General features: G+C 56.6%; 2 protein-coding genes across 2 annotated transcripts in view; one reads left to right on the forward strand and one right to left on the reverse strand.

Moving 5' to 3' along the window:
* ITPR3 (inositol 1,4,5-trisphosphate receptor type 3) overlaps window positions 1–11,574 on the forward strand; it is a 61,278-nt gene extending 49,704 nt beyond the window's left edge. Inside the window, exons 38-58 of the mRNA XM_036248503.1 lie at window positions 92–182; window positions 297–466; window positions 1,599–1,773; window positions 1,941–2,125; window positions 2,312–2,512; window positions 2,658–2,768; window positions 3,140–3,235; window positions 3,356–3,457; window positions 3,536–3,622; window positions 4,100–4,210; window positions 4,288–4,480; window positions 4,680–4,805; window positions 5,210–5,382; window positions 5,771–5,935; window positions 6,466–6,658; window positions 7,076–7,180; window positions 7,263–7,390; window positions 8,195–8,360; window positions 8,969–9,129; window positions 10,039–10,200; window positions 10,665–11,574. Coding sequence (XP_036104396.1) covers window positions 92–182; window positions 297–466; window positions 1,599–1,773; window positions 1,941–2,125; window positions 2,312–2,512; window positions 2,658–2,768; window positions 3,140–3,235; window positions 3,356–3,457; window positions 3,536–3,622; window positions 4,100–4,210; window positions 4,288–4,480; window positions 4,680–4,805; window positions 5,210–5,382; window positions 5,771–5,935; window positions 6,466–6,658; window positions 7,076–7,180; window positions 7,263–7,390; window positions 8,195–8,360; window positions 8,969–9,129; window positions 10,039–10,200; window positions 10,665–10,733 — 2,970 coding nt within the window. The 3' untranslated portion in view covers window positions 10,734–11,574. The remainder of the gene's footprint in view (window positions 1–91; window positions 183–296; window positions 467–1,598; window positions 1,774–1,940; window positions 2,126–2,311; window positions 2,513–2,657; window positions 2,769–3,139; window positions 3,236–3,355; window positions 3,458–3,535; window positions 3,623–4,099; window positions 4,211–4,287; window positions 4,481–4,679; window positions 4,806–5,209; window positions 5,383–5,770; window positions 5,936–6,465; window positions 6,659–7,075; window positions 7,181–7,262; window positions 7,391–8,194; window positions 8,361–8,968; window positions 9,130–10,038; window positions 10,201–10,664) is intronic.
* A 939-nt stretch (window positions 11,575–12,513) lies between these two features.
* Window positions 12,514–26,871, reverse strand: LOC118621215 (ubiquinol-cytochrome-c reductase complex assembly factor 2). Its single transcript, XM_036248561.1, has 4 exons — window positions 26,699–26,871; window positions 16,318–16,392; window positions 15,265–15,334; window positions 12,514–12,690 (listed from the first exon to the last, which is right to left on the reverse strand). Exons 1-4 carry the CDS (start codon window positions 26,834–26,836, stop codon window positions 12,563–12,565), a joined length of 411 nt encoding a protein of 136 aa, XP_036104454.1. The 5' UTR covers window positions 26,837–26,871; the 3' UTR covers window positions 12,514–12,562.
* Window positions 26,872–27,676: the final 805 nt, after the last annotated feature.

Raw genomic sequence — 27,676 nt, forward strand, 5'->3', positions numbered from 1 at the left:
CCCAGGCCACTGACGCCAAGGTCGGATGGGACTGTCAGGCCAGTGGTTAAAGGGCGTGGAGTGCACTGTGGGCCTCGCTCCTTCCCCCCAGGGCCACCAGCTACGCAAGATGCTGCTGCAAAACTACCTCCAGAACCGGAAGTCCAGCTTGCGGGGCGACCTCCCAGACCCCTTGGGCATCGGTCAGTACTGCCTCCCCTGCTGCATTCTGGGTGGCCCATCTGCCCAGGCCCTGGGCCCTCTCCTCCACTCTCCTGCCCCATTAGCTCCCCTTCAAGTGAGTCCCCCCACTCCAGGCCTGGACCAAGACTGGTCAGCAATCGCAGCCACCCAGTGTCGGCTGGACAAGGAGGGGGCCACCAAGCTGGTGTGTGACCTCATCACCAGCACCAAGAACGAGAAGATCTTCCAGGAGAGCATCGGCCTGGCCATCCGCCTGCTGGACGGCGGTAACACCGAGATCCAGGTGTGGGGGGCTGGGGGCTCACCTGCTTCGGCTGGTGCCTTCCACTGAGGAGGGGACATTGTGTCAAGTCGCTGAGGCAATGGGATCTTTGCTGCTGGGCTGGTGCCGGTGGGCAGCTCTGCCTCCCGCATCTGCCCTGTGTCATGTGGCCACTTTCCTAGCCACACACACCTTCTCTGCTCCAGCAGGTCCCACCTGTCTCCCCACCGCCCTGCTCCTGGTCACATCTACCGTTCTTGCCTCTCAGTCTCTGCTCAGGCCTCCTGCCCTCCTCTTCCACATCCTGCTTAGCCTTTGGTGCCAGCTAGAGGCCTGCCTCCTCCAGAAAGCCCTCTCTGGTTTCTTCGTCCCCCTTCCGCTCTCTCAGTGGTCTGCGTGCAGGGCCTGGCAGTGTTCCAGGCACTAATAGCGCAGCCGGGAACCAGAGACAAACCCATGCGCTCTTGGCACGTACATCCCAGGGGGACTGTAGTCAGGACTGTAATCCCTACGTAACGCGGAGGGCGTGTGGACGATGGTCACTCAGGCAGGGTGTCGTAGACGGGGTGTTCGGGGAGGCCCCGGAGGTGAGCATGTGGACGGAGGGCAAGGTGCACGGGGCAGAGTGGGCAGCACGGAGGTTGTGAGTAGGCAGTAGCTGTGGCTGGGAGGGGTGGCGGAGGCGTGGGCGGCAGGCCCGGGGCTGGAGAGGTGGCAGGCCGGCACGAGGCCTTGTGGACACTGTGCGCTTGGCTTTTCCTCCAGGTGAGATGGGGCCACTGCAGGGTTTCGGCAGAGGAGGGTCATGCCTTACGTGTCAGAGGGACCCCTGGCTGCTGTGTGGGCACAGAGAAGGCCAAGGGCAGACACAGAAGGTGGCCAGGAGGCTGCTGCCAGCCTCTAGCCTCACAGTTACAGCAGTTATAGGCCCTGCTCCGTCCATAGCCCCCAACCCAGCCTGCAAGGTGCAGGGATGTCTCTGGCTCCTCAGCCTTAGTCTTGGTTTGGGTGTACCTGGGGTCCCATCTGTGCCCCGTCTGTGCCCCCTCCCTGCCTCTACAGCACCAGACAGAAGCCTCCGGGGCCTCACCGAGGCTGCTTAGAGCCAGGCCCGGTGCTGAGGCTGCCTCCCCATCTAACCATCCACCCCCAGAAATCCTTCTACAACCTGATGACGAGCGACAAGAAGTCAGAGCGCTTCTTCAAGGTGCTGCATGACCGCATGAAGCGGGCCCAGCAGGAGACCAAGTCCACGGTGGCTGTCAACATGAGCGATCTGGGCGGCCAGCCCCCTGAGGACCGCGAACCAGCAGACCCCACCACCAAAGGTCCGGGTTGGGGCCAGGGACAGTAGGGTGCTCGGTGGTGGGGTCGGAGGGTGCAGGAGCGCATTGCAGGACAAGGACAAGGGCGCAGGATGTGGAGGCCCAGGCAGGAGCACAGGGTGAGGGTCCTGCACGCCAGCGGCCCAGCCTCACCAGGCCTTGTCCTACAGGCCGTGTGGCTTCCTTCTCCATGCCAGGCTCCTCGTCCCTCTATGCGCTGGGCCACAGCCTGCGTCCGGGGCACGAGGTGAGCGAGCGTGTGCAGAGCAACGAGATGGGCACGTCTGTGCTCATCATGCAGCCCATCCTGCGCTTTCTGCAGCTGCTGTGCGAGAACCACAACCGGGACCTGCAGGTGAGCAGCTCGCCCCACGCCCGCCCTTCCCTGCCGTCCAGCCTGCCTGTGACCCACCCCACCATCTGGCCCGGGTACCTCTGCTCTGCGGCTGGTGGTCCCCCAGCCCCGCAGCATGAAGGCTTAGTCCCCAGGTGGGCCTCCCCCACCCGCAGCCGCCATGCCTACCTCACCTGTGCTCTGCAGAACTTCCTGCGCTGTCAGAACAACAAGACCAACTACAACCTGGTGTGTGAGACGCTGCAGTTCCTGGACATCATGTGCGGCAGCACCACCGGAGGCCTGGGGCTGCTGGGGCTCTACATCAATGAGGACAACGTGGGCCTCGTCATCCAGACCCTGGAGACCCTCACCGAGTACTGCCAGGGCCCCTGCCACGAGAACCAGGTGCGCAGCATGGGGCACGAGCAGCAGCCAGGTGGCAGCGTGGACGTGTGGGAGGATGCAGAGGGCTGGGCAAGGGAGAGGCTGAGCCTCTGGAGCCACCACTGTTCTGAGGGGCCTGGGCCCTGTGTCCCCACACTGCTGCCAGACCTGCATCGTGACACATGAGTCCAATGGCATAGACATCATCACTGCGCTGATTCTCAACGACATCAGTCCGCTGTGCAAGTACCGGATGGATCTGGTGCTGCGACTCAAGGTGGGGCCCGTGGCAGCCCACATGGGCGTGCACAGGTGTGCATACATGTGTATGTGTGTGGTGTGAGTACCACCTGTGCAAGCGGTGTGTGCAGGTTGCATGTGTGCAGTATGTGTATGTTTATTTGTACACACGAGTGAATGTGTGAGCAGACATGCTCGGTGCACACTCTAGAGGCAAGCATGTTCCGGGTGTGTCCGAGGGCCTTCTGTGTGTGGCAGCCGCAGTGTGGGGGCAGCCTGTGGGTGGCCTGGATATGCGGGACACTTCTCAGCAAGAGTCTGGGGATGGGGAGGTTGGGAGGGCTGTTAAGGAGTACTCAGCGAAGGGGGAGGGGAGCCTCAGCCGGCGGCCTGTCTGCCCTCTCCCAGGACAATGCCTCCAAATTGCTCCTGGGTCTGATGGAGAGCCGGCACGACAGTGAGAACGCGGAGCGCATCCTCATCAGCCTGCGGCCCCAGGAGCTGGTGAGGCTGGTGTGGCGGGGTGGGGGTCAGGAGGGCCTGCTGGGGTGTGTGGCATGGGGATTAGGGCGCAGCCCCCTGGGCCCCAGGAAGAAGGCCTTTTAACAGGCACTGCCTCGCCAGGTGGACGTCATCAAGAAGGCCTACCTGCAGGAGGAGGAGCGTGAGAACTCCGAGGTGAGCCCACGAGAAGTGGGCCACAACATCTACATCCTGGCGCTTCAGGTACCCCCGGCCCCGCCCTGCCCCTGGCGACCCTGGCCGCCAGCGACCACCCTCAGTGACGGGCTGCCGTCTCCTCAGCTCTCCAGGCACAACAAACAGCTGCAGCACCTGCTGAAGCCTGTGAAGCGCATCCAGGAGGAGGAGGCTGAGAGCATCTCTTCCATGGTGGGGGCGGGGACTGCGCCGGGCGTGGGGGCGGGAGCGTGGGCGGGCACTTGCCTGGTGAGCCTGGGGTTTGAGGGCGGGGCTCTGACCCGAAGGCGGGGCCGGGGGGCTGGGGCTGGGCGGGTCAGGAACTCCGGGAGAGCTGAGGCCCGGGGGCGTGGCCTGAATTTGAGTAAAAGGCAAGGATTTGTGAGCCCAGCTAGAATTGGGGGGCGGGGCTCCAGGGGTGAAACCGGGACGTAGATGAAGGAGCAAGGCTGGAGTGGGTCCCAGAGCAGGACCTGGGGGCACCTGAGCAGGACTGCGGAGGGCACGGACTGTCAGGATTGTCTGCACACGGCTCCCCACTCCTCCTACCCCTTCGGGGCTGGGGCTGGTCTGGCTGGGGCGACGCTCCCTGGGGGTAGTTCAGAGCTGGGCTCAGGACTTGTGGTGGGGGGCTGCCTGGTCTGACCTCCGCGCCCTTGCGACCCCCAGCTCAGCCTCAACAACAAGCAGCTGTCGCAAATGCTCAAGTCCTCAGCACCTGCGCAGGAGGAGGAGGAGGACCCCCTGGCCTACTACGAGAACCACACGTCCCAGATCGAGGTGGGGCCTGAGGGTGGTAGGGGCACAGGGAAGGAGGGCCCGGAGCGCAGGTGTGACCACGTGCCGTGTGCGCCCAGATCGTGCGCCAGGACCGCAGCATGGAGCAGATCGTGTTCCCGGTGCCTGGCATCTGCCAGTTCCTGACAGAGGAGACCAAGCACCGGCTTTTCACCACCACGGAGCAGGATGAGCAAGGCAGCAAAGTGAGCGACTTCTTCGACCAGTCCTCCTTCCTGCACAACGAGATGGAGTGGCAGCGCAAGCTCCGCAGTGAGGACCCCGCGGGGCAGGAGGGCGGGGCGGGGCTGGAGCTGCTCCCCGGGCCTCTGCCTGCTGGTGCCCCCCAACCCCAGGGCTTCAGTGTTTTTCTCTGCAGTGGGACCTGCAGCGGTGCAGGCAGTGGGCGCATGTGGGGTGAGCAGGTGGTGTTGATCAGGGCCCCCTTACAGCAACCTCCTCCCTCCCACAGGCATGCCGCTGATCTACTGGTTCTCCCGCCGCATGACCCTGTGGGGCAGCATCTCCTTCAACCTGGCTGTGTTTATCAACATCATCATTGCCTTCTTCTACCCCTACGTAGAGGGCGCATCCACAGGTCAGGAAGGGGGGCTGGCAGGCAGGGGCCTTGGAGCCCATTTGGGCAGAGCCTGGGGCCAGCGAAGCCTGAGGGGCCAGGTGCAGAGCGCAGAGAAGCACGCCCTGTATGGCCCTCTGGGTTGCATACCCCATCATGGGGAGACACAGGTGTGGTCCAGTGGGACAGACAGGGTCCTTGACCTCTGGAGACAGCTCACGCACGTGCACACGTGAGCCAGAGACCAGATATGGTGGCAGCAGCTGGAGAGGGCGTCTTGCTCCAGCCCTAGAGATTCGGGTGTGATGGCCTCTAAAGCCAGGCGACCAGGAACTTAACAGGGAAGGTTTCCGGAAGGGGTGTTTTCTTGGGTTTGTTGGGTGGGGGGTGGAGCATGCCGCGCTTAGCCCTGCTCCCGGCCCTAGGAGTGCTGGACTCCCCGCTCAGCTCCCTGCTCTTCTGGGTCCTCATCTGTTTCTCCATCGCTGCGCTGTTCACCAAGCGCTACAGCGTCCGCCCGCTCATCGTGGCGCTCATCCTGCGCTCCATCTACTACCTGGGCATTGGGCCCACGCTCAACATCCTGGGCGCCCTCAACGTGAGTGGCAGACGGAGCCCCCCCCACTGTGCCGCCTCCCAGCAGCCACTGCCGCCCCCTCCCCTCGTCCCTGCGTTGGGGTCCCAGGCTCATGTGGACCTGCAGCGCGGACCCTCTGTGCCTCCGACCCATCCTCCTTCACTTCCATCTCACTTTCTCCCTGGAATTGGGGGATCAGGGGCCTTCTCCTCTATTGTAGTCTCAGGAGCCCAGATGCATTTCTGGAAGCATTTTTATTAATGTGTCTGCCAGGCTGAGTGGGAGCAAGTCTCAGCCACTTCATGGAAGGCGTGACTTCTGAGCTGGGCCTGTGGTGGGCAGGGTGGCTGGGGTGGAGATTCAGGGTGGGCAGTGGGTCCCTGACCCCCATGCCCTGCACTTCCCCCAGCTGACCAACAAGATTGTGTTTGTGGTGAGCTTCGTGGGCAACCGTGGCACCTTCATCCGGGGCTACAAGGCTATGGTCATGGACGTGGAGTTCCTGTACCACGTGGGCTACATCCTGACCAGTGTCCTGGGCCTCTTTGCCCATGAGCTCTTCTATAGCATCCTGGTGAGCCCTGCTGAGGGGTGGGGCGGGAGGCGCAGGGCACTCGGGGCTGTGCAGGGTGAGTTGCTCGCGGTTCTTCCGTACCAGCCTCTGTCCAGTCCTGCTGCTGGACCCCAGCCTTGCCTTCAAGGCCCTGGTGGCCACTCCTGTCCCCTGTCTGACTTGCTACCCCTGTATGGTGCTGGTTTAGGCCTGGACTCTGGCGCCAGACCATCCTAGCTGTATGACGTTGGACAAGTTTCTTCTCCGTGCCTCAGTTTTTCCATCTGTAAAGTGGGAGTGAAACGAGCTGATGCACATAAATCCCGTAGCAAGCGGATTATCAGCCTTGGCCATCCCTCCTCCCCTGTGTGGCACACCTGCCCCTTGGCCCCTCCCCCCCCTTGGCTGAGAACTCCAGGTTCCTCTGAGAGGCCTCCCCACCGGGCGGCTGGGGGCTGTGCCTGCCCCGGTGCAGAGCCTGCGGAGGAGCCTGTGGGAGACCGCGCGGCCCTCAGCCCCCAGTCCAGTGGCACCTCCACCCCTCCCTGCAGCTCTTTGACCTCATTTACCGAGAGGAGACTCTGTTCAATGTCATCAAGAGCGTGACCCGCAACGGCCGCTCCATCCTGCTGACTGCCCTGTTGGCCCTCATCCTCGTCTACCTCTTTTCCATCGTCGGCTTCCTCTTCCTCAAGGATGACTTCATCCTCGAGGTGGACCGGCTGCCCAGCAACCACTCCCGAGGTGCGGGCCCTCTCTGGGCGGTGTGGGGTGACGGTCTGCGCAGGTGACTGACGCCAGGGCCAGGGCCCGGGCCCAAGGCTGCTTATCCCCCCAGGCCTCCTGCCTCGGTTTCTCCCACTGGGTTCTGGGGGTGCAGCTCACACCTCTCTCTTCCCTGGGACAGACTGAGGGGGAGCCTTGGGTCTCCGTGCTTGCAGACCTCCTCATTCATGTTAGACTGTCTGCAGGAGCTGCCTGGCCCGGGGGTGCAGAACCTGGCGGGGCAGGGACACGAGGAGACTTCTCTTGTAGCCAGTCAGAGTGGGGACCTGGCAGGGTCAGGGGAGGCTTCCTGGAGATGTGACGCTGAGGACAGAACCCGGAGAAGATAAGGTCAGGCATTCGAACCTCCTTGTGACCTTCTCGTGTCCCCTCCAGCCAGCCCCCTGGGGACGCCACAGGCAGCCACCACACTCATGGGCACCTGCAGCAGGGACAGGATCGACTGTGTCTCGGGCGTCTCGGTGCCCGAGGTCCTGGAAGGTGAGGGCCGTGTGTCTCAGCAGTCCGGGTGGGGGTGGGCGCAGGTGGCCTGACCCGGTACGAGCGTGCGCTGCACTTACAGAGGATGAGGAGTTGGATAGCACGGAGCGGGCCTGTGACACCCTGCTGATGTGCATTGTCACCGTCATGAACCATGGGCTGCGCAATGGTGGCGGCGTGGGAGACATTCTCCGCAAGCCCTCCAAAGATGTGAGCACCCCTGCCCCGCTCCCAAACCCATGTGACCCAAGCCCTGGCCGGGTCAGCAGCTGTGAGGGTCTTGCCTTCGGGTCACGGCCAGGCAGAGCAGCTTGGCGCCGACTTCAGTGTTACAAGCTCCTCGCTTGCACCCCGTCCCTGATTGCCCTCTTAGTCAGTAGGCGGTTACGCTGTTGCAGAGTCACCCCACCCTAGTCTGCTCAGACACCCTGTGAGCTACCGGGTGCTCTGAGGAAAGACCTTGGTAACCAAGCTTTGCCCCCACTGGGGAAGGCAGGGGTCAGCCAGTGGGAGGGTCCCCAGGCCGCTGGGGCTTCATGTGAGAGGCAGAGCCCCAGCCCACACGGGGAGCAGAGCTGGTTTCCAGAGGCCTCGGGATTTGGCTCGGGCAGCCCAGCATTCCCAGAAGTCTGTGCCCAGTCCTGTGGGTGAGAAGCCCCTCCTTAGCCAGACACAGGGTTCCTAGAACATATAAGGACGGTGTCCCGAGGGTGGGGCAGAGGAGTTCCACGCCGGCTCTTCCCCTCACCAGAAGTAGGGCAGGCACCAGCCCAGCCTGGAGCCCAGCTCCTTCCCCAGGGCTCTGTCCTGGCGGCCGCCCTCTGAGCCCCCTGGGTCCCGCTGGGTCCCGACCCACACTCCCACGGTTCTTGCTCCATGGAGTGAGGCTGCATCCCCTCTGCCATCCTCCTCCTGCGGTGGGCTGGGGGCCTCTACCACAACCCTGAGCCCACCAGAGCCCTGCCTGCCCCGCGAACTGGGGATGGCTGGGCCACCTCCCTGCCTTGCCCTCAGGAGTCTCTGTTCCCGGCCCGAGTGGTCTACGACCTCCTGTTCTTCTTCATTGTCATCATCATTGTGCTGAACCTCATCTTTGGGGTGATCATCGACACCTTTGCTGACCTGCGCAGTGAGAAGCAAAAGAAGGAGGAGATTCTCAAGACCACGTGCTTCATCTGCGGTGAGGCCTGGCTCCAGCCCCGCACAGGCCGGGCGCCCTTGGGCTGGGACATCTGGGCCAGTGGCAGCCTCAGTTGGGCCCGTCCCTGGATCCCTGCGGCCACTGGGGCACCCTGCCCTGGGGCTGACGGCCTGGTGGCTGTTTGCTCCTCTCAGGACTGGGACAGCAGAGCCCTGCCTGAACTCGGAGTGATAACGGGGCGGAGGGTCTCAGACCATTCCTCCTCTTCCTCCCGGTTTCCGGGGCACCAGAGCCCGGCCAGCAGCCTCGCGCCTCTGCTCTGGGTCAGCTCCCCCATCCCTGGCGAAGTGCTGGTTGCCTCCAGCACCGCAGGCCAAGGAGCAGGTGTCAGCTGTAGGGCAAATCCTGCTTCTCGGGGTTCGAGGAATCCTGCCGTGTCCTCCCATCGGCTGCCGCGGAGGCGGGGCAGGGTTTCCTCGCTGAGTGGCTGGAGCTTCGAATAGAAGTGACCTAAACAGCCCGGAGTGGGCTGTCGCCCTCATCATAGGCCTGGCCTGCGGACAGTCGCCCCTGGCAGCTGGTGTGGGCCGCACCAGGCGGCCCCCGTGCTCTCGGAGGCTGATGGTGTCCTCACCCTGTGTCCTCAGGCCTGGAGAGGGACAAGTTCGACAACAAGACAGTGTCCTTTGAGGAGCACATCAAGTTCGAGCACAACATGTGGAACTACCTGTACTTCATCGTGCTGGTCCGCGTGAAAAACAAGACGGACTACACGGGGCCCGAGAGCTACGTGGCCCAGATGATCAAGGTGTGGGCCCTGGGGGCAGCCTGCGCCTGCACGACTGTGGAGCCCGTGGGGGGCAGGGCGGGACGCTGGGACACTTGTTGCAAGGCCGGCTGGGAGCAGAGCAGCTGGAGCCAGCCCGCGGCCGCGGTGCTCAGCCACTGCCCCTGCCGCACAGTCCCGCTGGGCTCTGCTGTCGGGGAAAAGCCACAGCGAGCCTGGCTGCCCCGGGACGAGGGTGATGTCCCTGGGCCGTGGGTGACAGTGCTGTGGCAGCCTAGGAGGCAGGCCTGCTGCGGCTGTTGCTCTGGGCCATTAGAGGGAATGTGTATATCGCATTTCCATCCGACGTGGTGCGTCTTCAGATTGCCACGCAGCGGATAAATTGCAGGCTGAAAGGAAGGGCCTATTTAGTGGGAGAGAGTTCTGTTTGCTCTTTAAGTCTGTAATCGGCACTGGCCGTTGAGTACAGGCTTACCAGTTGTCTGAGTCACAGCTGTAGGAACCAGAGCGGCTGGGCGCCCCTCCCCTCCTCTGTCCAGGGAAGCGTGGCTTTGCCCGGAGGCCTCCGCTCCCTCAGCGTGCCATCCGCCTGACGGCACCTCCTGGGCGTGGGGCTGCTGCTGGGGGGCGGGGAGGGGCAGGAAGGAAGGCGATTCAGGGCCTGTGCAGAGGCCCCCCCCCCACCTCCGAGGGGTGCTGTGAGAGGGAACAGATGGTGCTGACGGCGGCGACACACCGAGGCAGCCTACCGGAAGCCAGCCTGTCACCGTGCAGGCCCCAACCACACAGCTCGCGGCCCGCTCACTCTGGCTGGGGAGGACCCTGATCCACTCGGACTTTCCCAAGACGTGTCCCTGGGGAGTGCTTTTGCCCTGCAGGCCTTCCTGGGTCGGGCCCAAGCTTGCTCACCTCACTGGTGGTCCTTTCCAGAACAAGAATCTGGACTGGTTCCCCCGGATGAGGGCCATGTCCCTCGTGAGCAACGAAGGGGAGGGGGAGCAGAACGAGATCCGGATTCTTCAGGACAAGCTGAGCTCGACCATGAAGCTGGTGTCCCACCTCACTGCCCAGCTCAACGAGCTCAAGGAGCAGGTGCGCCCCCAGCCCGACCCTGGCGCCACTCTCGGGCTGTCCAGAGGCGCCAGCCCAGCCTGCCATGGGGGAGGGAGGAGGTGCTGGGGCCTGCATGTTCCCCCTTTGCCCAGCCCCGTTCTTGGGTCTGGGGTAGAAGACAGGTCCCAAACACTTTCCCTTCTGTGGGAAGCTAGCCTGGGGGTGGCAGCCCCACCCCTGAGCCCCCGAAAGGCGCAACCAAGCGGAACCTGGTCTGTCTTCCTCTCCGTCTGGCAGTAACGCTGAGGTCAGGCAGCCCCTCCAGGTGGGGTGGTTTCCCAGCTGCACCAGACTGGGTTTGTGGCATGCTAATTGAGAACCAGGGTTTGGGGCTGACACCTCACCGCAGCTGGGCCCGGGGTTGGCGGGTGGGTGCCAGCACCTCAGCAGTGTCTGCAGAGAGGGCGCCGGTGGCCCTGACCTGTCGGCATGTTTAACCACAGATGACGGAGCAGCGGAAACGCAGGCAACGCCTGGGCTTTGTGGACGTCCAGAACTGCATGAGCCGCTGAGCCACGGGAGGCCGCACTGAAGGCCGGACAGGGGACGCTTGGACTGAGAGCTGTGACTGGGAACACTGCCCCTTCCCTCGGGTCAGGTGGCCCCGCCAGCCCACCAGCTCTCAAGGTGTGGTGCCCACCCAGCCTCCAGCTCCTACTCGGCCAGACACCCCCCAAGCCAACCCAGGCTCTGACCAGCACGGAGGGGAGCCACAGAGCCAACGGCCCTGCCTAGAGCCCTTAGGACTCAGAAACTCACTGGGACTCAGTTTACCATAACGCCTTAAAGATAAGTCCTCTCACAGGACTGCTGCCTTGTCCCTTAAAGCAGTAGCTGCCACCCCTTTGTCTCCCTCCCGGTGGGGGGTTAGGAGTGGCCCCTCCTTGCTGCAGCACTACGTGAGCTCCCTGCCTGCCTCGAGGGCGGCGCAGTGATGCTGTGCCTGGGGTCCCAGGGCCCAGGTAACTTATCCCGGCTGTGCTCAGCCCTGCACGGCCCCTGCGGTCTGCCGCGGACAGTGCAGGCCCGTGTCCAGGCCGCTCCTCGGGGCAGCCCCAGGCGGACTACTGACCAAGGGTGGAGTGCCTCCCTCCAGGGTCTGGGGTAGAAGACAGGTCCCAAACACTTTCTCTTCTGTGGGAAGCTAGCCGGGGGTGGCAGCCCCACCCCTGAGCCCCGAAAGGCGCAGCCAAGCGGAACCTGGTCTGTCTTCCTCTCCGTCTGGCAGTAACGCTGAGGTCAGGCAGCCCCACCAGGTGGCTGGGAAGAGGCACGGGCCAGGTGACAGGGCTGGGTGGCTGGTGTTGGACCACTTGTTTGTTCTTTTGGTGTAATGTTTTATAAACCCTTTGGCCTGAGAACTAATATGTTAATTACCTTAAATAAATTAATAGAACTGTAGTCCATTAGAAAGGGATGATGTGTCCTGTACCTGCTGGGGCTGTGGGGCTAATGTGGCCACTGGCCCAACCTCACCTCGGGCTCCGGAGCTGCTGAGTGACACCGTCTCAGGGACTCCCAACAAGGGCCCTGGACAGAACCAGAACTGCCCTTCGTAATCCTACACATTTGACTGTGTCTACTCCAAGACGGACCGGATGGGGTGCAAACGCGTCAAGAGCCCGCGTCCCGTCTTCCTGGTGCTGGTGCTGTCGCCCAGCCCCACCCGCCCCGCCCCTCCTCGCCCCGCCCCTCCTTGCCCCGCCCCGCCCCTCCTCGCTCAGCTGCTGACAGAAAGCTCAGTATGAAACGTGAAGGCCGCTGGTCAGAGCTAAGGTTCCACGGAGCAAGAAGGTGACCCGGCATATCCCCGGCCTCCCACAGAAGCCACCCAGGGTGCTGAAGCCACCACAGCCCAAGGCCCTGCTGGCCAAGGCCTGTCCGTAGCTCCACTCTGCCCCTTAAACCAGCTCGGAACACAGGTTTTCTGCAAGGTCCGGGGCCGAGGACCATGCTCGTCCTTCTGAGTCACGGAGCCATGGGGGCTGACAGGCTTGTCTCATCTCTGCAACCACCCCCTGCGGTTTGCGACAGGCTGCTGCTTCAACGTTTCCTACTTGGGGCGATCTCCAGGAGCTCCCACCACAGACGGGCTCCTGCGGCTGAAGGGGAGCCCTGGCCAGAGGCCCGCACCCCTCTCCTGGGGGCTGGTGGACCCCGCGGTCCCCTCTCCCAGAGACTTCCTACCCTGACCCCAGATGGGCGCGTGCTCAGGGGCAGCCCAGCACAGGCTGCAGCTTTCTCTGGGCAACAGGATGCCCCTGTGGAGGCTAGATGCGATCCCCAGGCGCCGGGGGAGTCAGGGCAGTTTTATTTATTACGCAACATACAGATTCAACACTTAGGTTCGCGGGCGAGGTAAGGTCTGAGCCCAGGCCTTCGGCTTCTCCTCAGGACTCCTGGCGGTGAACTTCTCCTGTAGTTTCTTCCACATGCCTTTGTTCATGTCCTTGAACTCGCCCAGGGTGTCTGCGAAAGGGCAAGGCAGAAATGAGAGGATGGAATGGGACGAGGTATGTAGGCCCCGCAGGCCTTCGCATGAGCTGCCCTGCTTTTCACAGCCCGTCCCTGAAAGAGAAGTGTAGACGCAGCTTGAGAGCAGATCAGACAGCGCACAAAGAAACGGCCGCCAGCGGGACTGGCTCTCGTGTGTGAGGACCGGCGGAGCCACGGGAGCCACGGGAGCCACGGCACCTCAGTCGGCGGCGAAGCTGCGCCCCATGCCCGGCTTGCGTGTGGGCAGAGGCGCTGGGCTGTCGGCCATGCGGCCGTGGGTCCAAGTGCTCACAAACCCTGCCGGTGTCACATGCACCTACTGTCCTCAGTTTTTCAGACGTAGATGCGTCGTCAGGTCGCACAGCCAGGACGTGACAGAGCCAGGGTCTAACTGGGCTCTGTGGGCCCGCCACCTGCTGTGGAGCTGAGCAGGCACCTGGTGGGAGCTGGCCGGGGTCCCTGCCCACCATGTCCCCACTGGGGACTTTGTTCCCTCAAACAAATTATCTTTTGAGCCTCAGGTCCCTTATGTGCAAAGCAGAGAGAAAAATACTCAAAAGCTGTGAGGACTGAAGGAAACCATGGAGGTAACTTGCCTGGCACCCGACCTGCACCCAAGAAAAGGTGGTCACCTTCACAGCTGTGAAGGCAGCAGGGGCTGGTGGAAGGCGAGGGGGCCTTTGTGTAAGCGTGGCCCGTGCCCCCACCCCTCGCACGCACACACAAGCAGCCCCAAAGGAACCCGAACCGGCACTGCTGACATCTGGGCAGGATCGTTCTGCTGTGGGCTGACCTACGTACTGTGGGATGCTGAGAAGCGTCTTGGCCTCGACCCGCAAGATGCCAGGAGCAGAACCCCACCTGTCCCCACCCCTAGCTGTGATAACTAGAATGTCTCCAGACACTGCCACGTGTGCCCTGGGGGGCAAAGCTGCCCCCCCCGTCGAGAACCACTGGTCTAAAGTCTCTCCAGGGCTAAAATTCTATACCTAATCTTACCTGTATATTAAATTTAGATTTCCTCAAAATATCGTCTAAACTTCATAGCCTGGATTTTTATCTGTTAACGAAACTTGTGGAGGAAAAGAACAGCTTTTCTGAACAAAAGGTGACTTACATATTTACTGACACTGACTGCTGGTGGTCTTTAAATGAGGACGCACACTGTACCTCAGCTCTGGGCCCAGCATCCCACCCTTCCAGGTCAGGTTCCCACGGGCACCACGTGGGATGCTGAGGGATGGAGCCCTGTCCACGTTCAAGCCATGAGGCCTCTGTAGTGTTCCATGAGCCCAAGCCCAGGGTGGACACACTTGGGACCTGGACCAAGGCCACTCGCCAGGCCTCAGCACTGCGAGGAGGCTCCCGGCGCGGCAGAGGAGCTGCCTGGTAAGTGCGCTCCGCTCAGCATGACAGGCGTGAGGTGCTGTGAGCCCAGCCGGCAGCCCTCCTGGGGCTGACCTCCTGACCTCCCAGGCACAAGCTGCAGCGCAGGCCAGGCCGGCGCGGCGCAGGGGAGGCCACAGCTCTCCCGCACGGCGGCCTGTCCCGCCCCACTCAGAGATGTCCCTGCGGTAATGAAGAGGGCAGAGCTGCACCTCCAGGACTGACTTCCTTTCTAAATTCCAGTTCAGACTTTGCTGAAACTCTCTAGGTCCTCACAATGACCTTGTGCATCCACGCTGGTCACTTCATGATCCTGCCTGGCAAAAACATCTTTGCCCCAGTTTTCCAGGGCACTGTGATAAAAATAGGATCAGAGTGGATATAAGAGCAGGTGACAGCCAGGTTTCAGTCTGCTCGGAAGGTGAGTTCTGCAATGCCAAATCCCTAAGATGTCGCTGTTGAAGGCTCCCAGAGGAGCAGGAAGACACTTCCAGAGAGCCACCAGAAGGCGAGTGTCAGGGCCATGACCTCTCAGGAGAGGGTGGCCTATTTTTATATACGATATCCTTCACAATAAAAATAGTAGTTTTCCAGAACCTGCCTGCTTGAGCCCAGGGTTCCCCGTCTGGGACAATGGCGATGCGGAAGCCAGGAGGGGGTGGGCTAGGCAGGGTATTTCCTTTCTTAACTGCGGTCTATCAGTGACAAAACATACCCAGTTAAACCCACATCTCACCCACAGACCTGTCCCCTGGGCCAGATAACTCTTAGTGGATACCTCCACACATGTTTATTGAATGGCTTTTTGTTTTAATTAAAACCCTCATTGTTTGTAAAGCCCCCTCAAGACCATAAAAATAAGATTATTTTCCTTCCATCCTGATTTCAACTACTTCCGTTTGGCGAATACATATTCCCCTGTTCCCTGCTGCTCAGCCTTCAATTTAAAAGCTCTAAAGATGGATTTTCTTTTTTAAAATAATGCCTTTGACCTCCATATTCTATAGCCAAAGTATAAGCACTGTAGCTTCAGAATTTCCTCTGGGCTGTTCCACAAGACTGTCCATCAGGCAAAGCTGTCTTATTAGACGATTCCCTTTGGCCTCAAACTCAAAGAACCATTTGCAAACCAACCAGAAAGGGCAGCTGTGCCTTCAGTACCTGTGGAGAGGATCAGCTTGTACTCTTCCAAGGACAGCCCACTGAAGCTCGTGTCTCTGGGGCGAGGGTACTGGGCACACGGGGCAGAGAGGAAGAGGAGAGAGGGAAGAGAGGGGAGGGGGAGAGGGGAGAGAGAGGAGAGAGGGGAGAGAGGATTAGTTCTGCAGCACAACCTGGGATTGACCACCCTGGGAGAAGCCTGGCTCCCTAATGGCATTCACTGGGCCGCCAGGGTATCCAGAGACCAGAAGCCCCACAAGGAGAAGAGCAGCGCCACCTGGAGGTCAAAGACGTCCTTGAAAGAATGGGTGCCATCTGGGGCAGGCGGCTCCAGCTTGAACAGGCATAGGACTCCTCTGGGGAAATACAGTCTGTGACTCAGGACCAGCTGGGCCCACGATTCTGATTTCTAACCAGCTCCCAGGCGATGCCCCTGCTGCTGCACTTTGAGTTGCAAGGATTTAGAAGAAATCCTTTTTCGTGTAGTCTAGGCATTTGGCCATGTACAGGTTGCGGCCAAAGTAGGTTTGCAGTTGTTCATATGGAAAACAATATAGGAAAAAATAATAGTACAAGAATAAAGTCTGTTTCTCATACAACTGTAAACCTACTTTGGCCCCACCCTGCATATTTGGGGAATTACTGAACACATTTCTCAAGCCTGGGAAAAACCACACTGAGTGGAATGTGACAGTAATCATGAAAGGCCTGAGGACAAGCTGTTTTGTCTGACAGGACTTGCCTGATCACCCCCTTTTCACTCCACCAGAATAGATAGGAAAATCTAAGACCCAGCAAGTTACCAGAACACCGAGAAGCACACATTGGCATATAAAATACATGCTTTTTAGTCATGATTATAAATAGCTTTAATTTAAAGGACCTCACAGCCTCTACCAGGTGCCTTTGTTGGCTTGCTTGAAATCACTGGTTACAATCGAAAGTAGCAAAACCGATATTCCTTACGAAACATTGTATACTAAGATTTTCACTTGTTCTTATAGGTCCTCTCTGGTCGGAGGGCTGGGGATGTGGAAGGCTGTGCCCACTCACCTTGTGTTTGTAATAGTTCGAATGGAGCCGTGCTAAGCTCTCATACATCTGATCGCAGGCCTCAGGCTCTGCAACCTGAAAGACAAAGAGCCCCCGCAGCAGTCAGCACACAAGCCCTGCCTCGCCCCAGGCTGCACCTCCAGGAAGGGCCCTTCCACAAGGCGCTGGCGGGAAGCAGGCCAGCGGCTAGGCACTCGGCCTGGCTCCCCACTATCAGAAATCACCTTTGGGAGTCATGGCTCCACCTCACCAACTTTCCAACCCACAGAAAAACTCGATCAATCGAGAGGCAAAGGCACATCTGGTGAGCACCTGGGCCTTGTGAACCACCACACCAGCTGCAGTGGGAGATGCCGCAACAAGACTAACACGGGAAGGGCAGACCTCATAAAGGGGGTACGAAGGGAGTGTGCGTTCCGAGAAGTCAGAGGGGAGGCAGCCCACGTGCAAATGGTCAGTATGGCGGAAGTGAGGCCAAGCTGGTTCTGAAGGGTACATCAGAGTTCACCTCCCGGAGGGGGGTGGTCGAGCAAGGCAGAGGAGGCGGGGATGCTGCCTACACGTCAGCCCAGCCCCTCGGGCGGAGGGGCTGAACATGCAGGTGAAAGAACCCGGGTGGAGAATAATAGAGCTTTTTGAGTTAAGCCTTCATTATGACATATATTAACACATTTTTGACCGCTCACAAGTTAACTTGTGTTTTCCTGCCCAAATATTGCAGACTGCGCATGAGTTAACTGGGGTTTGCACTTGCATTAGCTATTTCAGTTTTTGAAACTCAGGGTAATATAGGATTATTGTATTTGTGGCTCTTCGCCCTCAGGGTCGAAGTTCAAAAAACAGCACACCGTTCTGTATTCTTGAAGTAGCTGGGGAAGGGGTATCTGCTGGTTCAAATGAGTGCAGCTCAGAACCTACCGTGTGGTTTGCCCAAAAACGTGCGGTCCCTGGAGTATGTCTTAGAGATTTCTATGTGGTACGCAATGTGTTAAAGGTTCCTTCGTGAAAAGCAAAGAACAGCCACCTGAGCTGTGGAAATTTGCAAGGAAAGAACATGACGAAACAAGTGAGCTGAGCTGAGCTGAGCTGAGCTGAGCTGGGTGAACTGAGGACTAAGAGGGAGAGCGCAGTTAGGTCCTGCCAGGAAGGACAAGGCCCCAAACACTGAGGCCTTGCCAGTAGAAAGGGAAAAATAAAGAAATATTCAGGGTGCCCAAGCCGGCAATGCCCTTGCTGGAAACTCCAGGGAAAACAGATGAGAGGCGGTTATTTACCTTTCTTTTTATTCCTCACCTGAGGATATTTTTCCATTTTATCTTCAGATAGAGTGGTAGTGGGGGGAAGAGGAGGGGGAGAAGGGGAGGGGAGGGGGGGCGGGGAGAAATGGAAACATAGATGTGAGAGACACACTGACTGGCTGCCTCCTGCACGACCCTGACGAGGGCCAGGGACTGAACCGCAACTGAGGCACATGCTGTTGACCAGAATAGCACCCGAGACTCTTTGGTCCGTGGCCCGAGGCTCTAACTGCTGAGCAAAACTGGCCAGGGCTTATTTCCCTTTCATACCTTGTTTTGGTTTCCCCTTTCCTCCGCCCTTGCTCTTTCTTATCTATAGCTCCTTACACTATTCAGCCAAGAATGCGGAAAGCCCCCCAGAACAAAACTTTCTTTTATGTTTTTTGCCAGAATTCAAATGATGGATTTTCCAACTTAAATCCTTTCTCGAAGGCAAAACACAAATAAGTCAGCAGTTACATGTTTTAATAAGGCCGCTCCGTTCTGCCTCTGTGCCTGTCAAAGGAGGTCCCCACTTTACAGCAACCAAAAAGATGACCATTCACTTAATTGGACTTGATCTGTCCCTGGGTTCAGGCCACTCCTCTCGAGAATGGCCAGGCAGCACATAAGAAGAGAAAGGATTGTGGGCTGAGGAGGTAGCCAGTGTTTGTTGAATACTAAGCAAAGGTATTATCTGAGTGGACTGGGGCTAAGGGCTGAAAGGAAGGAACTGGTGGAAAACTGCGCGACTGTGACTGGGCTGAGGGCGGGCGGCGGCGTTTCCAGGGGAAGCCCAGCTGGCACAGAGCGCTGCAGCGCCCACTCGGGAGCAGTGTGAACATTATGTCTTCAGCAGGGCATGCACAACCAAGAACACAGAAGACAGAGGAACAGAAGGTACAAGACACAAAGGGGAAAGGAGAACAGCACCAGCACCAGGTTCTAAAGAGTATCAGGTAGCGGCTCTCTATGGGGCAGGTCTGTGCCTTTCCCACCCCTTCCTCCCACACCCTCCCCTTCTCTTTCTCCTTAGCTCCAAGGGCCCTTCTTTTGCCTACAGCTCACTTTTTCTACATCTGTGAGTTTCTAAATAAACTTTCTCTTATTAAAAATAAAATAAAGAATATTATGCAGAGTATCAAAAGATAATTGTGCATTTCATCCTTTGCTTGTTCTCTCTGTACCTGTGGAGACATGCCCACCTACACATTTCAAAGAGAACCCCCAGTGTGCAGGGCGTCCGAGCGAGCGGGTCGGCAGCTGCGCAGAGCAGAGGAGTCACGCCGCCTGGGTCTGAGTCTCGGCATCATCACCAACCAGCTGGGGGATGTTGGGCAAATCTCTCAATCTCTTCCTACCCCTGACTCTTAAAATTTTTTCTCACATTTGCTTCATCCTTCTGTGTATCTACATACACATATTTTCCTTCTGATCCATCGGAGAGTCAAGTGAAACATAATGCCCCTAAGCTCCGTAAGAGTTCAGTAGATTTCCTAAGGAAAATTACATTCCCTCCCTTTCTTTTTTTAATCCTCACCTTCGGATATTTTTCCATTGAGTTTTAGATAGAATGGGAGGGAGAGAGAAAGGGAGGGAGAAAGGGAGGGAGGGAGAGAGAGAAAGAAAGAGACATCGATGTGAGAGAGACACATCAATTGGTTGCCTCCTGCATGACCCTGACCAGAGTCGAAGATCACACTTTACTGGGAATTGAACCCATGACTCTTTGGCCTGCAGGCCCCTGCTCTAACTGCTGAGCCAAACCAGCCAGGGCAGGACATTCTCTTATATAACCACAGTTCAGTGATCAAATTCATGACATTTCACATTGATACTGAATTTTATCTAGTGCATCATCCATAATCTAATTCTGTCTCAGTAATAATCTTTATAGAAAAAAAAGTACTTTGGCCCAGAATCGCCTACTGTATTTATCTGATACATGTATTTCTCCTTTCAAATGGGACAGTCCCTCGGCCTTTGTATTTCAATACTGACATTTCTGAAGTCACTGGCCAACTTAACCTTGCAACAGAAAGGAGAACAGCAGCCCCTACTCCTGAGAGCGATGTGAGGGCAGCTGAGGCAATGCCGGGCTGCTGACTCGGGGCCTGGACACTGATGGAGGTGAGGGATTAGTTTTACTACTATTAGTAGTAATCAACAGTGGTATAAACACAGGCCTCTACCTCACGAACTACAAGGAGAAAGAGACAGAACAGTTCAGGATGGTCCTGGTGGGGGTGGGTATTCGCTGCCCAAGGGGCCAGGGAAGACCTGCCAGGGTCCCGGTGGACAGAGCGGAGTGCCCAGAAGGAAGTGGGCTCTCCAGTGCGCGCACACGTCCAAGGAGCGGCAGTCAGGACACGGTCAGCAGATCGGCGTTGCCGTGGGGCTGCTGGGGTGTGGCTTGAAATGAAGTGATGAAGGGACGGGCAATCAGGGGCTCGCTCCACACTGACCACACCTGTGGCCCTGATCCTGGGAGCTTGCAGTGGTCACGGAGCACTCCGTGGTCGGCTCAGTGGGGCACAGACACCGACCCTCGGTCTCCGCCATGTGAGCAGCACCTGCTCACCAGTGGCTGCTGTTCTGGATCACTCCCTCCTACCAGGCCACCATGCCCTTAGGAAAGGCGTCGCACCGCAGACTTGCCTTCCTCCCAGCGCCTCTCTCCAGGGCTCTGCCACTGCTGTCCACGGAGACAGAGCATCCTCATCACATCCACATTCCCACCAGGTATCTCCTCGCCCTCAGAAATGCAAGTTCCCCTCCTGCTTCTCCTCTAACTTCTCCAATGGTGAGAATGTGCCAGCCCCTCCTACCGCACCCTCAGGGCAGGCAGAGAGCAGAGGGTCTGAGGGGAAAAACAATGATCCTCTGGGCTCTCGTGACCTCTTAAAATTCCTTCAGCAATAAAGAGACAGTGTGTTAGGTATTTCATATAATGCCCGGAGCTCATTAAGAATCAGAGAAGGAACCAAACACATATTAATAACCAATCACCAAAAAATGAACTTCCCATCTGCATCCAGAAAGCAGCTCTCTGAGGATGTGGAAGCAGCTCTGTGAGGTGAGTCTGTGGCGTCTAGTCAAGCTGTTCCTGCCTAGTCAGTGAAGCCACGGCCACTTCCAGGTCCATCACACAAGCCAAGCTCAGCAATTAGTCTTGTTTACGAATTAAAAGGACATCAGTAGAAGCACTTGTCTAATTCCAGAAGTCTTGCCACACACCTGTGTCCTACACTGTATTCACAGACTCCAGCACAAACACTCCTGAATTTTGAAATGTAGTTTGCCTGATGAAATGTCCTGTGCACTTTTAGAAATGTTCTTATATACAAGCTTTAAATTCCCTGATTTTGCACTCACACCTAATGAGATTACGGACACTGTAGGACTAATAGCAGAGCTGGGTCTATAAAAGGCAGCCATGGGACGTTAAGAAAAATCCAGCTCTGCCCCTAAATGAGTCAAATAATGTTCAACTGACGAAGTGCCCTTTATGGCTCTAGTTTTGCTCCTTTGCATCTCGCCTGTTCAGCTACCAGTAAATTCCTTTCCTGCATTAAACTTTCATACACACATTCACGTCAGCGCTGCAGGCAGACTCCGATGTTGAATTTTCGATTGGTGCAGCGGCCCCTAGTCTAGTCACACAAAGGGACTCATAAGCACTTTTGGAAAAGGGTGTTACAAATTGCATTGCTAGTTAAGGTAGAGTGAAGGTAGATTCAGTCCAGGAGGATCTATGAAAAAGGGTTTTCACAACTTGGTAATGAACTTCTGAAATGAAATCATTCTGTTTGTTACAGGAGCTTATTCCCCTCAATTCAATTGAAAATATATTTCTTGAGCACCTACTATGTACAATGCTCCACTAGGAGGCTGTGAGAGGGCATCCAAGACCCAGCCGTGGCCCTGGAGAAACTGGCAATTGCTGAGGAGACAAGACAGGCTCAAATTAAAAAATCAAACCTGGCCCGGGGTGGCGTATGAGTGCCAGTTACAGATCAGAGCAGGGAGCTGGTCACCAGGCCCAGCCAGCAGGACAGGTGTGGTGGGAAAGTCTCGAGTTCCACTGTAGTGACAGTTCAGTGAGGGGCAGCAAGTCCCGCCTTTGAGGGGTGTGGACTTCAGAGCTGGAGCTGGGCATGGTGGAACAGGGTCGGAGGAGTGACTGGAGGAGGAGGCATGAAGAGACAGGGCACAAGGATGTTTCTGGCAGGCGGGGTCTCGAGCCAAGGAGTGCTCCAGAGCCTGGGAAGCCACCAAATTCTCAACAAGCTGAGTGTGTGCGGGGAGGATGCTAGTGCTCACAGTAAACTAGATTCCCAAAGCTTAAGAACCACTTATTTTTGGCCAATTTGGGAGGCAATGAGAAGACACCCTTGCTGGGGCTGGAGCACGTGCTGGAGTGCGGTGAGGTGAAACCCGGGCTGGAACCACGGCCCAGAGGGCGATGAAGGCCTCACAAAGCTGCCTGCCACTTGTCCAGGAGGCAATGGGCAGGGCCAGTCTATGGGTCAAGTGGAGACTCACTGCAGTGAGAGGTCACCTTAGGAGGAGCACGTGCACCCTCACGGGAGCACAGCGGTGCCAGCCCTGGTCCAACTCCTACCTTCCCTCTAGCTCCATCGGGACGGGGAGAGAAAGAGATGGACACATTCTCTCTCAGTTCCTGTTTGCACCTGTCCTCAGGCCATTCCTCAAACGCTTGATTCAGGGGCCTACAAAGGGGGGTGAGCAACACTGAGATGGTGCCCCTCCTGCCAGGTCCCCGCCACACTGCAGAATGCTGAAGACCAGGCCTTAGCTGGATGACTGAGCAAACAGGACTATATAAAACCCCGAATTCTCTGAGAAGTAGAAATATAATTTACTGCAAGCCAAAGACCAAGTTCAACTTCTTTCAAATGGGGCCGACACTGCAGAAACCTGGAGAGAGTACAAGAACTCACCGCAGGTGCGCCCTCCCTGGGCGGCTGCGTTCCCTGGCAGTTCTGTGAGATGTGCCCCGCGCCAGGTAAGTGGGTGTTGGTGTGCAGGCAGGGTCTCTTAGGAAGCTGCTTGTGCTCCTAGTGAGCTCATTAGAAGGATTTGCTCCTTTCCCTGTACTTAAGTCAACAATGACAGTTGTTTGCCACCTTCCCCCACGTTGTGCTTCTTTGTAAAGCTCTCGGTGCTGCAGGGAACACATGTTCTCTTCAGGAAACTGTACCCAAGGGGCAAACCCACAGACAGTGCTGCACAAGGGGGCAGGGGGCGTGAGAGGTGTTATGTATGTTCCTGCTTCCCTCTGGGTGAGTTTGGGGTGGACCGCGAGACTCCCCAAAGGGCAATCTGAGGTGGGAGGAATGGTGGCAGTGGGTTTGGACTTGGTGTCGAGTCTGAACGATAAACCTGTTTTCCGATGAGTCTGGCTCTTCTGTGCTCTGTCCCACCCGAGGCTCATCTTTCCTCCATCCTCACCAGGGAAGACAGTGGCTGGGCCAAAGGAAAGTCGGTGGGTAAACACAGGGAGATGTTTAATTCTTTCCCCAAACTGTCCATGGTCCAAAAGGTTTGAGCAGGGAAATGAGGGGAAGCGAGTGGCTAGAAGTTCATGGAACAACAGGCCTTTCCAACCAGAAGAAATAACTCGGGTGGACCGGCAGCTGAGGAAAGACCAAGGGGGCCACACTGATCAGGCCAGGACAGTGCGGTCTGTCTCTACCTGTCTTGCCACTTAACTCCCAGAGGACCCTGAGTAAGCTGTTTTATTTTCTGATTTTGTTTTCTTGCCTGTGAAGTGGAAATACTGACGGCTACTTCACTGAGCTGACGAGGGATTAAACGAGATCATGCGAGCAAAGTGTGCCAAGCATGTGTTCAGTGTTGTCAAGATGTAGGCAGCCGTGTGACTGCCTGATCCTCTCTCGGGGAACAAAAGGCTGTGGAGCAGAGCTGCCTCCCCTCCAGCCCTGTCTTTCTGGCAAATGGCATAACCAAGGGGAAGCTCTACACTAATCAGCCAACCGGGTCTGCTGCCTGCTGCCATTTCATGAAGAATCTACCAGACTACTACATAACTGACCCGAGGGTGTCCATGGGAGTGACTCGTGTGCTGTTCTCAATTCCAGCAATGGGCTTCTCCCTCCAAAAACAGTCACACAGATTTACTAAGCCCAAGCATGTTCCCAGGTGACAGCAGGATGAGGTACCTTGACAGTGGTCCTGAGTGATGCGCCTGATGCCACCATGATGCATTGGTTCATTCTACCAGGAATGCACGTGTCAGCTGCTCTGGAGCCAGATGTGGCCATGACTCATTCCTGTGTGGCCTTCTGCTGATCAGAACTACCTCCCGAGGTGAGACAAAGGATGACAACTCCGAAAGAGAAAGCTCTACCCTCCTTTTCTGGCTCGTCTTGGACTTATAGTCAAGCAGGTGAATGTCACACTCTCTCACCTCCCCAAAAATCTAGCCTTTGTGAACCTCTTTGATGGCTGGGTTCATCATTTGAATTTCATTAGAAATTCACGTGTCTGCCCAATTGTCAGGTTCTTGGTGGTAAGGTCGAGATTCGGTTCTTTGTCTGTGGTTCCTGCAGTTCCCCACACAGCAAGCTCTCAAATCAATTCTCACCACTCAACTTCACAGAACACACAAACATTCCCTTCTCCACACTACTTCTCTCTACCACCTTCCGCTATATCTGCAAGTAGATTCCAATGTTGTCTCATGAGCCATAACCAACCATTTCTTTACTTATGCAGACATTTATCCAATGTCTTTTAAGGGGGGTGGTGGTAAAAATGGCAACATCTCTATTCTCAGGAAATTCACACTAAAACTATGTAGGAAGCAGAACCCTAGAAAGTCTATGGGGTTTCCTGTTAGGACTAGATGTGACCCTTGCCTTCAAGATCTTTATGCTTTGGGCCAGTGAAGACCAAGAGGTGTGAGGGCCCTCAGTGCAGTGTGAGCCCCTCTCCCCAGCTCTGAGCCAGATGCCCCACCCTTGTCCACCACCCCCTCTGTGATCAGTTTCAGTAATGACAGAGGCATGTTCTTGTTGGAGTAGGTGGGCTGACTGGCTCTGTATTGAGCTAGGTTGCAAAAAAACAAGTTCCCGCTTTGATAGGTCATGGCTAAATTTCGTAGAAGCAATTTCTTCAGGCTGTGTGTGCACGTATCACATTTCATATCTCTGACCTCTTGCCTTAGCCCCAAGCTCAAATATCCCCCTGCCTACTTGACATTTCCACTTGGAATTATGTCCACTTGACATCTCAAGTTTAACATGTCTAACACCAAACTCAAGATGTTGTTTCCACATCCCACCTGTTCCTCATCTAGTCTTTCCAATCTCAGTAGATGGTACCATTTTCCACCTAGTTGCTCAGGCCAAAAAAATCTAGGTGTTGTCCTTGGTTCTTCTTTCGCTTTACCCCACATCCACTGTGTCAGTAGGTCCTGTTGATGCACCTTTTGCATCGCAGCAGGGTCCAGCCCCTTCCATCCCCTGCTGCCACCCTCATCCAAGCCACCACCTTTTCTGCCTGGGCTACCATCGTGGCCTTTTTTCCAGTCTTGTTTTATTCTTGTCCCCTATAATCCATTCACCACATACAACCAGGGTAGTCTTTTTAAAAAATGTAAATTAGGCAATCAGTCCCCTAACTCATCCCCCTCAATGGTTTTTCACTGGCCTTATGATAAAAATCCAACTCTTAACCAGAGCCTATAAGACCCTGATGTGCCTGGCTCCTTTGTCCTCAGTTCTTGGCAAACTCCATTTGATTCACTACTCTACAGCCACTACAGCATTCTCTGTCCTCTAACATGTCAATCTGCTTCCTGCGTCAGGACCTTTGCACTGCCTGAAATGCCCTTTCCACCAGTGTACACTGTTGACTGTTCTTCCCTTAGGTCTCATCTATGTGTCACTCTTCAGTATGGCCTTATCCGACTACCATAACTTATGCCATCCCTTTGTCATGCTACTCTATTATATCACAGTACAGCTTACTCTTGAACAACACAGGTCTGAACCGTATAGGTCCACTTATATGGGTCCAGATTTTTTCAATAAATAAGTACAGTAAATGTATTTTCTTTCTTATGATTATCTCATTAGCATTTCCTTTTCTCTAGCTTACTTTATCATAAGACTACAGTGTATGTTAGACATAATATACAAAATATATGTTGACTATGTTATCAGTAAGGTTTCCAGTCAACAGTAGGTTATTAGTAGTTAAGTTTTTTTCCAGGGTGGGAGGTTGTCAAAAGTTATTTGTAGAGTTTCAACTGCTGAGGGTGTTCAAGGGTCAGTTGTACTTCCCTAGACTGCCTTATGTATGTCTGCTTGCTTACCGTGTACTGAACTAAAACATAAACTTAATCATGTCGTAAGGCCTTATCTGTCTAACTCATTGCTGTCTCCCCAGCACCTGGCACAGTTCCTGGCACATGGTGGGCGCTCAGTAAATCGGTAACGTACACATGAATGAATCCCAGCGCTGCAGCCAACCTGGAGGAGAGCAAGGACATAAGCCTAGGGCTCACACACAGGCATGGCCAAGGACCCAAACTTGCTGCACCGGCCTAGAGGCTCAGGAAGCGCGTAAAAGCGTAGCCGGGGCCTTGCAAAGCTCCTTGGGAATCAGCTAAGTAAACAACACTGCGAGGTAATGGGATCAAGTCAGGCAAGAAATAAGCCTTCGACTGTCACCATCTACGACTGGTGTTATGGATCTCAACCCTGGCTGCACCTTGAATCATCTGGAGAGCTGTTTTAAAGACTGGGGCCAAGGCCTCATTCCCAGACATTCTGCTTTAATAGGCTGAATAGTCCGGACTTCTCGGTTAAAAAGCTTCTCCGGTAATCCCACGGTGCAGCCAGACGAGAGCACCCAGCAGAAGGCAGGGGCGTCGCTCTCTCAGGCTCCCCCCGGGGATAGTTGGGACGCGCGCACGTGCGGCCTGGGAGGAAAAGCGCGCGCATGCGCGGGCAGCGTGGCTTGCCGACTAGTTGAACCCGCCCCTACTTCGTTCCTTCCTCCCCTCGTCCCAACCACCTCCCCGCCGAAGGCGGACCCCACAGTCCGATCACCTGAGTGTTCTCTCCCTCCCGAAACGCTTGTGCTACCCGCTGCCGCAGGTAAGCGCCCAAGTCCCGGCCCCGTTTGGTCTCGTCCACTGGCCATTCCTCACAGAGCTTAAGAAAACGCCGGTAGCGGCTGGCTGCCATTTTGAGCCCCGCTTGTCCCCGCCCTTGAGGGAGGAGTCAGCCAGGCGCTTGCGCACAAGGCTCGCAGGCGTCCTGAAGAGGAGGCGTGGCAGGGAGGAGTGAGCATGCGCGACTTCGGGAACGCCCCGCCGCTCTCCAGTAGGGGCGCTACTGGCCTGTCTCTGCAAGCAGAGCTAATTCAGCTGTCGTTCCCTGGGAACCGGCCCAGCAACCAGGGGCAGATCCGACGTGGAGAACCCATGGGACAGCTTTGCTTCTCTTTTTCAGTGACTGCACCAGTTCCAGATTAAAAAACCCTCCTCGGAGAACTGTGCTAATTTGCATAAACGAGTACATTTGCATGTAAATGCAGTGTTATTCGATGAAGAGGTGTTTGAACTTAATCACGTATTACGCACACGTGGTTCTCACCCAACCCCCGCCCATTCTCTCTTCTCACAGCCCCTGTACCTGTCACTACCACTTGTTACTCTGCCACAGTTCCTTCTTTAGTGCTCCCCAGCTCTCTCCCTGGCCCCTATTATATCCCTTCTGAGTGCCCCCTCCCCAAGTCAAGCACTTTTCCTTGGGAGGCACCAATTTCCTAGCTGGAGCAAAACAACTTGGAAAAACTTAAAAAAAAAAAAATTAAACCTTATGCATCTCCAGATGCATCATCATGTGGAATGTCCTGAGTTTTCTTTTCAAAAGATACCTCCACCTTCCAGATTTTCCTTAAGAAAGCCTCAACCCCCTCTGGGTCATTGTCCTGCATTTAGCCAGGACTGTCTCATGCATACACTTAGCTTCCCCCCAATTTTTTCTTCTTGCTCCACCTACTTTATCAGGGTTGTCCAGGAG

Source organism: Molossus molossus, unplaced genomic scaffold (genome assembly GCF_014108415.1).
Source record: "Molossus molossus isolate mMolMol1 unplaced genomic scaffold, mMolMol1.p scaffold_m16_p_8, whole genome shotgun sequence".
Classification (NCBI taxonomy): domain Eukaryota; kingdom Metazoa; phylum Chordata; class Mammalia; order Chiroptera; family Molossidae; genus Molossus; species Molossus molossus.